Consider the following 10657-nt stretch of genomic DNA (forward strand, 5'->3'; position numbering starts at 1 on the left):
GCTGTACCAAGTACAAAAACTTATGATGAACTGATAGCTCTTTTGAAGACACATTTTTGCCCAACATCATCTGTTATTATACGGAGGTTCTATTTTTTAAAGCATGATCAGCCAGTGAACTAGCAGAATACATTGCAGAGCTCTGTCACCTTGCTGAACACTGTGAATTTGGGGATCTTCTGGGAGGCTTGTTACGAGATTGGCTCACCTGTGGGGCCATCAAGTGGTGCCTCCTCTCTGAACAGAATCTGACTTTTGCTGCAGCACAGCAACAAGCATTAGCAGCTGAAGCCACTTCATGTAATGTCAAAGAAATTTGTAACAGGCACCCTACTAACACCCACATTCTCCAACAAACACAGGAATCAGACGAGGAGCAAGTACAGAGGCTCACATCTACATCAGTGGGATTGTGTAAATCAAGTAATGTATTTATATGTTTAAGCTGTGGAGGGCAACATAAAAAAGTGACTGCAGATTCAGGAATGCTGAGTGTCACTGTTGCAAAAAAAGGGGGGGTCACATAGAAAGAGTTTGTCAGTCAAGGACTAATCCTGGGAAACAAAGAGCTGGGAAAGAGCTCCAAACTGCCCATAATTTGGAGTGTTTCCCCGAGGAAGAAGTACAAACATTTACTCCATTCAACATATACATGCTATCGAAGGACAATGCCCAGAAATGATTGCCACTGCAGAGGTCAGAAGTGTGAAATGGAAGTTGACTCGGGCTGGATCCACCATCATAGACAACAACACATTTTCACAGCTATTCCAGGACCATTCTCCCAAATTACACAGATCAAAATGTTGCCTTTGTGATTACAAAGGACAGATTGTTCATATCCTTGGAAGCTGTGATGTAAATGTTCACTACGGACCCGTCAGATCAATGTTACCTTCCTCGTTACAAAAAGGATTAGTAAAAGCCTGCTAGGAAGAAACTGGTTCACACACCCTTGGAGTACATAGTGTCTGTCCAGCAATGCACATGAAAGCTTATACCCAGAATTAAACTTTGTTGGTCTTAAAGGTGCCACTCAAACTTTGTTCTGTTGATCAGAAATGTTGATAGAGCAGGGCACTTTCGGGGTGGGGGTCAGCAGAACATCTGTAGTGTCTACTGTTCTTTTAAGAGAAGACAGAAATACCACCATCTAACTTCAGCATGTGAAGCGGGTGATTGGGTGGGTGGAGGAGGCATACAGCTGGCCTCAAAAATCCAAGCTGAATTTATAAAAGCAATACTGTTTGCTTTTGGGGCTTCTTTGATCCTTGGTTCTCACCTCGGCTTTTGTGTTCTTTTTTTAACTGTTATATCTAAAATCATCTTTTCCCCCTCTCTGTTATTTTTTGTTGTAGAGACTAAAGAAGTCTGCCCAGATACCAGTCACCTTTTTTGCCTACTCCCTGTCTGTGTTCTGTTTCTTAAACCTTCCTTTTTCATGCTGCCTTTCCAACTGCTGTTCAGTGTTGATATCAATGTTCCCTCTAGGCTGTGGAGTCTTGTAAGCAAAAATTCTACTTTGTGAGCTACTGACATTAAAATTGTGAGCAAACAATTTGGCTGCTGCATAAATTAGTTTGCTCTGGAGCCCTCCTTCCTGAGCTAAGACAAAAATGTGTGAGCTGGAGGCTAAAAAACTGTGAGCTAGCTCACACTAACTCAGCTTAGAGGGAATACTGGTTGATATGTGTGCTAGTATAAAGCTACAAGTAGATAAATAGGTACCGCTTCGGTGGAAAGGTAACAGCATTCCGTGCGCCTTGGCGTTTAGTCATGCCGGCCACATGACCACAGAAACATCTTCAGACAGCGCTGGCTCTTCGGCTTGGGAACGGAGATGAGCACCGCAACCCTAGAGTTGGATTCAACTGGCTTTCGAGCAAGGGAAACCTTTACCGTTATCTATAAAGCTGCAAAAATGAAAGCTTGCTGTAACCCCTGCAATATAGCTACCTAGCAACAGCATTTAATAAACAGCAGAGTTATGACTATCATCTAATGTTCTGTCTTTGCTTTCATCTTCCCTCCAGCCATTTCACAAGATGTGGGCCTCTCTGGGCCTTCTCCTGACATCAGCTCTTGTGGGAAAGGTGATTGCTGAACGCTGCCCACAAATCTGCATCTGTGATGGCATCAAGCATCAGGTCACGTGCTTAAAGAAGAACCTCACAGAAGTGCCTGTTAACATCCCTCAGGTCAGTCTATGTGAAGCAATGAGGAAAGTGCAAGATGAGGGTGGAAAGAATATTTAGAAGAAGCACCACTGGAGCTAGGGATGCCAGCCTCCAGGGTGAGACCTGGGGATGTCTTGGAATTACAGCTCATTTCCAGATTGGAGATCATTTCCCCTGGAGAAAATGAATGCTCTGAAGAATGGACTCTATGACATTATACCCTACTGAAGTTAGGTTTGCCAGGCCCTCAGTCCGGGTGGGGGTTCCCCCTATTTTGCAGGCTTCTCTGACCACAAATACCCCGGATGCCTCCTACAATGCCAAGACCCCGGCCATACAGACCGGAAAATCTACAACAACTAACCCCAAAAGGTGACGCAATGATATCACCTGGAAGTGACGTCATCACTTCCAGACATGACTAAGGGGGTTCTGAGTCTTCCTTCCCTCCTTCTGAATATGTAATTGATGACAACTAGAAGCTGAAGGAAATGAGTATTTCAGCTTAGGTAAGACTTATAGTCACACATAGTATCTGCCTGAAATGGAATTTGTGTAAACCCATAAACATCCCACATAGTACCAGATACCTTCAAACACAGTACCATTGCCCTCACTGAAGAATGTTCAGTTTCTGGAGGGAGATTTCACTTTCCTTCTTCTGGGATTTGGATATTTTGAGTGTGCAGAATTGTCAGATTCTTACTTGACACTAGGGAACTGCTAGAGAATACTGTAGTCAAAATTGTACACGATTCTGCGGAAGAGCAAACAGCACCCTTCACTGTTGACTCTGTCCTTAATAATGTTTTCATAATTTACAGATCACTCAAAAACTGGACCTCCGGGGCAATGAAATCAAAGTCATCCCCAGAGGAACTTTCCTCCCTATCCCCTACCTCACACACCTGAATCTTCAGAAGAGCCAGGTAGCAAGTGTTGAAGAAGGAGCTTTCAGAGGTTTAGGGCGGCTGGTCTACCTCAATTTGGCTTCCAACAATATAGCCTTCCTCTATCAGGAGGCCCTAGACGGCCTGTCCTCTCTCCAGCAACTAATTTTAGAAAATAATCGCATTGAAGAAATAAAGCCAGGGGCTTTTGGACAACTGGGCTTCCTCAGCTTTCTTAACCTAGCCAGGAACTCCCTGGTTTATCTGCCAGATATGGTTTTTCAAGGCCTTCCGTTGATTAAGTGGATCAATTTGTCCCATAACACACTCCATGTGATTGCCAATGAGGCCTTCGGGGGATTACCAACCCTTAGGAGGCTGAGCCTGGACCACAACGAATTGCAGTTCCTACCCACTGAGGCACTGTCTAGACTGTCAGGCACAAACTGGCTGGAGATAGGACACAATCCTATCACCTACATTGGTGAGGAGGCCCTTGAGATGGCTTCACTGAAGCAGCTCTTCTTGGACAACATGGCCCTTCAAGATGTGTCACACAGAGCTTTTGTCAGAAGCCCGCTCTTGCATACCATTGACTTCCACAACAACCAGCTGTTTGTGCTGCATCCCCTGAGAGAAATGGCCTATCTCAAAAAAATCAACTTAACAGGGAACCCTGTGCTTTGTACCTGTAACATGCGCCCCTTCAAAGAGTGGGCAGAAAAAGCCAGAATTCATGTGGACGTGGCATGTGCTGGCCCTGCTGCCTTCAAAGGACAACAGCTGGAATCACTGAGGACAAGAGATATGAAGTGTGGAGGTCACGGCTATGAAGAGGAGCTCCTTGCCAGCCTGCCCACACTCCCCAGGGAGCCAGAGGAAGATGCTCCGAAGTGCCCAGCAGGATGTACCTGTTCATCAGATTTCCATCATGCAAACTGTGAGAGCAGACAGATGCAGAGTATTCCCAAAGGGTTTCCTAGCAACACCCAACTCCTGGACCTGCATCACAATGAGTTCCATTCCATACCAAAAGGCTCCTTCCCTGGCTTGAAAAACCTAACATCACTCCACTTGCAGAACTGCAAGACAGCTGCACTGCAGCCTGGTGCTTTCCAGAACCTGAAAAACCTGGTCTATCTTTACCTGTCCAACAACAGCATCACTTCTATAGATCCTGATGTTTTTCAAGGTAATATCCAGCTGGCTTATCTCTACCTGGACAGTAACAGGTTCACTCAAATGCCCAAGGGTGCCTTCAGCTTCTTGCCCAACCTCCTTTCCCTCCATTTGCAACACAACTCCATCGGTCAGCTATCAGATAAAGATCTGGAAGGGATGGAGAAGCTACGATGGCTGTACCTGACAGGAAACCATATCACACATGTATCCCCAAAGGCTCTGCGTGACGCCAAGATGCTGGAGAAGCTGCATCTAGATGAGAACTTTTTGCAAGAAGTGCCCACCAGGTCCCTTAGAGAACTGCCCAACCTCATTGAACTGAAGTTGTCCAAGAATCCCATAAAGTATATTGGGGGTGGAGCTTTCCTTCCAGTTGCAAGATCCCTGCAGCACTTGTACCTGGATAGCATGGGGCTAGAACAGGTTAGTATTGCAGGGAGTGGGGATTCACTCCCTTTCCTGAATGTTCCTGAAGGCTTTCACGGCCGGAATTCATTAGTTGTTGTCGATTTTCCGGGCTGTATGGCCGTGGTCTTGGCATTGTAGGACCTCAGAGGATGCCAGTCACAGCTCCTGGTGAAATGTCAGGTTCTACAATGCCAAGACCACGGCCATACAGCCCGGAAAATCTACAACAACTAATTTCCTGAATCTGTTCTGTCAAAGCTAATTCCTGCCATGTTACATATTCAGTTAAGCCAGGGCTGCAGTTATCCAAAACAAGTTAATGTAAAATAATTATAGGGATTTTATTTTGCCTGCAAACCATATTTTGTTTCAGGCTCGTCATGAATTGGGAATTATTTGTCAAGGATAGCCTAACTGTGGCTTGTGCTCTCTCTCCAAACCAGGGCTGCCATCCTGGGTTGGAAGGACAAATGTAAACCCTAGTTTTCTGGCTAGGGTCTAATAGCAAATTGTTATTTGAACTGAAGCTGAAGTCACTATTTGAATTGGATTGTACAGGGAGAGGACAGAGTATGCAAACGCAGGGCTTGGCATTAAGCCTGAAATGAGACAGTGCCTAAGGGTGATGGGGACATCTAGGGAACTTAGATCTCTAGGTCGTAAGGACAGCTAATATAGTATTCACAGCTGCTGTCAGTTTTGTTGCTCACACCTAACCTTCTCTATGTTTACAGGTTTCTTTCCGTGCCTTTACTGGATTGGGTCCAAAGATAAAAAGCCTGTACCTGGAGAAGAATAAAATGCACAACTTACCCAGCCTGCGTAGCTTCACAGCTCTGGAGGTCATCAATCTGAGTGATATCCCGTTTTACTGCAACTGCCAACTTCTCCCACTACGCAAGTGAGCATATAATTCCCACCTGCCATGCCATGTTGTGTAGCATAGCAATAAATGGTAGAAATGTATCATTTTCATATACGGCCTAATAGAAACATTGTACAGTCACGCCAGCAGTCTTGCAGGCCATCTCAGCAAAGCAGCTATCGGCACAGCTGTTGTGTGTCGCCTAGAGTCACAATATCAAATTCTGACTGGATTATTTATACAGCACCATCAGGATGCATGAAGCTTTTATTAGCAGTGTTAGCCAAATGGGCTCATTACCTGGTGTGCCAACGCCCAATCAAGGACACAACCATTGAGATTCTATAAGCAGACAGAACTTTTATTGCAATAAAATGAGACTCCAGGTAGCCAAGACCCCAGAAGTCTGAAGCTGGTGTCTCTACATTCAGTTTTTATACATCGCTGTGAGCAATCCTCAGACATGCACAGATGTCTGGTGTGACACAGGTTTCATTTTCCTGGAACAGCACTGCCCAGCAGACATACATTCAAACATATGATTTCTCCTTGTAAGTATTTTCTGTTTTCTTGGTCCTGTGGTCTGGGGCTGTCCAGTTCCAGTTCCTCAAAACAGTCCTCCAGACATTCGCTTTGCCTGTGACCCATTCACTTGGCCGTCACCCAGTTCAGTCCCACTTTTCCCTCGCCAGATGCTGGTGTTTCTTAGTGATGTCTCTCAGCTCAGGCTGCATGCTGCAATATATTTTTAGCTTCCTAGCAAAGAGCTGCTGTCTGGCTTTTAATAAAAGTTATGTTAGACTATTAGCCTTGTTATCTTAAGATTTTACCTGAAATATAAGCATTGCTGCCTTGCGTACCAGCAGAGCCTGTTGAGCCTGCAGGTACCCTTGGGAATTTGAAAACAGGGGAGTGGGCACCACCACCACCACCAAATGGCTTCCAGGGGTGGCAGTCACAAAAATGACTGCCTTGGAGTTCTGGGTCCAATCACAGAGGGTTGGGTGGTTGCAACCAATGCTCCCTCTAAGCTGTGGAGTCTTGTGAGCAACAAATTCTACTTTGTGAGCTACTGGCATTAAAGTTGTGAGCGAGCAATTTGGCTACTGCATAAATGGGTTCGCTTTAGAGCCATCCTTCCTGAGCCAAGACAAAAATGTGTGAGCTGGAGGCTAAAAAATGGTGAGCTAGTTCACACTAACTCAGCTTAGAGGGAACACAGGTTGCAACGCAAGTAGCCTCCCCCCCATGATAAATGTAGCTGTTTCTAAATGGATGCTCCCTACAGACACAAAGGTAAACCCTCCTGGATTCTTCTGAAGCACCTCTGTCAGAGGAAAACTAGAATTAGGTCTTTGCTTTGTGAAATAGATGGTTTTTGAAGAAGCAAAGAGGTGTCAGAAAACCCATTAATGGACACCACTTCAGGGATCACTACTTGACAGCATGACAGACTCCTGCCCAAACAATTTGCAATCTGACATTTACTGTTATAGCTGACCATGATCTAAGAGTTATGCTGCAGAACACCAAAATATTTCAAGAGATTCTGGGTGCACCTCTGGGTTTACACAATACAGCTACAAACAGCACAATCCTAAACAGAGTACACTCTTCTAAGCCCATTTACTTCAATGGACTTAGGAAGGTTATACCTCTTTGCTTAAGATTGCACTGAAAATTATTTTGGTCAGCTCTGCCGAAAAAGAAATGTAAAGATCATAACAAGTAATTGAACATGTTCCTTGCTTATTACAAAAAGACTAGTGGATTAAAAGCCCCAGCTCAGCAGCTATCAAGCACGTCTTGATATCAAGTTGCTTCTTCAAACCCAAGTTGCTTCTTCAAACCCAAACCACTAAGTAAGTCACCAACTCTGCAGCATCTGACTAGACAAAAACTATGTTAGGTAAGGGACATGTAACCCTAGAGAAAGATTGCAGATGGGCCATTGGTCTATCTAGCCAATTGACCTGTGTTCCACACTTGTTGATGGTGACTCAAAAACGGTAACATAGAAAGTGCTTGGAAGCCTCATGGTCAGTGAGCTCTCTTACCCAGCTATCTGCCTCCCACTAATGCAAGGTCCTCCAGGGTCCAGCATATATGACCCCCGAGAATTTTATAAAAATGTGCTCTAGTTGGGTGAATTTGTGCTGGTACATTGGTCAAATGGATTATAATCATTCACCACCCTTTCTATTTTTCAGGTGGCTTGACAGGCTGAACCTGAGAGTAGGAGCCACCTGCAGCTCCCCAGCAGATGTCCGTGGCCAGAAGGTGAAGCTCATATCTACCTTTCAAACTTGCCCAGGATGGGGTACCAAGAAGGCCAAAAGAACCAGCTCAACTAAAGCCAGGGCTGGAAAGCGGTCTAATAGGAAGCGGTGGTCAGGAAATGTCCAAATCAAGAGAAGCAAGAAAAGCAAAGCATGAAAAAGGGAAGGATGATGGCTGCTACAGATATGCTTCTGATCTTCTCAGCTGTTAGAAAGCAGACCAATGGTTAGGTGATTTTAATACTGTGGTGGAGGTAGACAAGAAAATGAAAAACTTTTTTTGCATGCAAATTAAGCCTCAAGAATAGTTGAATTCTGCAAAATGTGCAAATTAAGAGGATTTGCTTATTTTGCAAAATTTATTTTGCTAGTCACAGGGAAGTGCGAGGACAACTCAATTCTTACTGAGCTCCTCTGATACCAGAAATTTCTCTAGAGAGCCAAGTCTCATTGGCCAGACTTACTGGGGAGGAAGCAGCCTCCTTGTGTATGCAAAGAGTCCCCTATGCTCTTTAATTCACCCTTGTGAAACTTGGTGTGTCTTCTAGCCCCTGTAGTAGAACTGTTCCAGACCAGGGCTTCCATAAAAGTATATTCAGGCATTAGAGTGACAGAGAGAATGCTAGCAACACACAGCTAGTGTAGTTCATGCCACTGTCTGTCTAAAAGGATTTTCACAAGCAACACTAAGAATGCCTCGTGGCGTCCAATGGGTCACTTGCGATGGTTTAAGGAACTACAGCATCCTGACCTGGATGGCCCAGGCTAGCCTGATCTCAGAAGCTAAGCAGGGTCAGTTAAGTACTTGGGTGGGAGATCCACAGTGGCTATGCAGAAGCAGGCCATGGCAAACCACCTCTGAACATCCCTTGCCTTGAAACCCCTATGGGCTTGCTGTCAGTCGACTTCATGGCACTTTCCCACCACCTCCAAGAACTACAGCAGCCAAACTGAAGCCACTTGAAACAAGCCCTGCATGGTGGATGCTCTGTGCAGTGGCAGAAAATTGTATAGCAATTTGTCCATCACATGCCTGGTTTCTGGAATTATGCCAGCAGGCTGTTTCAAGCCGTTCCCAGCACAGGGCACTTGTCACAATACAAAAAGCAAGAGAGAAAGCAGTTTTCATTTAGGTTTCAAATTATGGGAGATGAAAATACCATCAGTATCATTTGTGAATACAGAGGGAAATACCACCCTCTGCCAGGCCAAATTGCCTCATACATTTCCGTGGTGTGTTCAGTGTGGAATCTAAGGGTGGTAAGTCTAATGGACAAAATAGATATATTTGATTAAGCACAGAACAAAGGAAAGATAAAGGAGTTAAAGCTGTATGGTCCTTACTTGTGAGTTCCCAGGGGGCATCTAACTGGCTATGCCAGAAAACAAGGTAGATCTCTGCACTGATCTAACAATGCTTTTCTTAAGATCCTTAGGAATGACTGAAAGCATCGTTGCATGCTGAACTCAGAGAAAAGAGGAGGCAGTGTTATAGTTATTCAAGACTTCCCAAGACTTCCAACAAATGCAAATACACACAACAGTGTACTGGGGCAATTGTGGGAAGAACAAAAAAAAAATCAACTGGTACAGTTTACAGCAAAGGAGACGGATATCCTCACCCTAACTCTGTTTAGGCAAGCTTTAAGGATTTCAAAAGGGAATTACTTCTAAACATGCATGCTGAAGACAGCAGCCTAAAGCTGTGTATCAGGAAATGCCTCCTCAATACAAGAATGGTCAGACAATAAAACAATGTACCCCAGGGAAGTGGAGGGGTTTCCTCCTCAGAGGCTTTTTAAACAGGATATTGGATGAGCCTGGGTAAGGAACAAGTTTTAAACCCGGGGTATTTTGCCATTGCAGGAGGTTTGCCTTCAAAAATCAATCATGTAACTGCGAAATTCTTTAATAAGTTACCAGCTCAGCATAAAAGAAGTAATTTATTTTAAGGCTTTCAAACAATAACCCCCTTTTGCCGATGTGCCACTGCCCACTTTCCTTTGCCCCGAGGTATTATTTCATACATTACACTGGCAAAATGGCTTATGGAGGGGGTGCCTGACTGACTGATGTTCACAACAGCCGCTAAGCCATTTGCCGGGGCAGCTTTCCAGGTGGTTTGCACTGATTTCAGTCATATTAGGGAAATGCCCCTGCTGCTCCCTAGGAAAAAAAATACTCTACTGGAAAGGTTAAGATCAGGGATGATATGGGATGTACTTCACACAAACAACTGACCACACAAAGTAGCATTCACAGAAAGTACATTCTTGGCTTCTTTAACAGATGAGTGCTTGCTCCCAGCTTCCTGAGCTATAAGCCATCCCGAGGACAGAACCATCAGGTTCCTGTGGAGGACGGAACACTGGAGCCTTTAGGTGCTTTCGTAACACATGCAAACACATGAGCAGAACACGGGTGGAAGGAAACAGGCACCTGTACAAGGCAGAGAGACAGAGCAAGTGGGGTAGCCTTTCAGTCCTACAACCCCTAATTCCCTCCATCCGCTAGACTGGGCTCTAAGCTCACAAAAAACTTGCATTTCATTAAATGTTAGGTCTTTATAGTGCCACATTGAGTCCTTTTTGTTTTCCTGCTATTTCCAGCCAATTGTCAACCTTCTTTCTGCTTTAGGCCCCAACCCCCAAAACTCAGTATTAGCTGGCGTTTTCACTCACAACGATGGGAAGAACACCTGCATGTAATTCACATGTGAAGTGGGAGTGGACATCCATTTCTAAAAACCAAAAACTGTACAGACAGAGGAGGGGGACAAAGTCTTCCCTTCTTCTATTATGCTGCATTTCTTGAAGCACTGTTTTCTCTCAGTTCTGCTCCTCATCAGAAGTGAAC

General features: G+C 44.7%; 1 protein-coding gene across 1 annotated transcript; it reads left to right on the forward strand.

Annotated features, from left to right (window-relative positions):
- The first annotated feature begins 2045 nt into the window (after positions 1-2045).
- Positions 2046-7958, forward strand: CHADL (chondroadherin like). The gene is made up of 4 exons (XM_015419163.1): positions 2046-2198; positions 3002-4672; positions 5392-5558; positions 7733-7958. Exons 1-4 carry the CDS (start codon positions 2046-2048, stop codon positions 7956-7958), a joined length of 2217 nt encoding a protein of 738 aa, XP_015274649.1.
- Positions 7959-10657: the final 2699 nt, after the last annotated feature.

This window comes from Gekko japonicus, unplaced genomic scaffold, assembly GCF_001447785.1.
Source record: "Gekko japonicus isolate JY-2015 unplaced genomic scaffold, Gekko_japonicus_V1.1 scaffold37, whole genome shotgun sequence".
Lineage (NCBI taxonomy): Eukaryota > Metazoa > Chordata > Lepidosauria > Squamata > Gekkonidae > Gekko > Gekko japonicus.

Excerpts from the sequence above, each read along its gene's own strand:
- CHADL (XM_015419163.1), top strand. The coding sequence starts at position 2,046 with ATGTGGGCCTCTCTGGGCCTTCTCCTGACATCAGCTCTTGTGGGAAAG. Across the intron at positions 2,199-3,001 it reads TGCCTGTTAACATCCCTCAG|ATCACTCAAAAACTGGACCT; the intron begins GTCAGTCTATGT and ends CATAATTTACAG. Across the intron at positions 4,673-5,391 it reads ATAGCATGGGGCTAGAACAG|GTTTCTTTCCGTGCCTTTAC; the intron begins GTTAGTATTGCA and ends CTATGTTTACAG.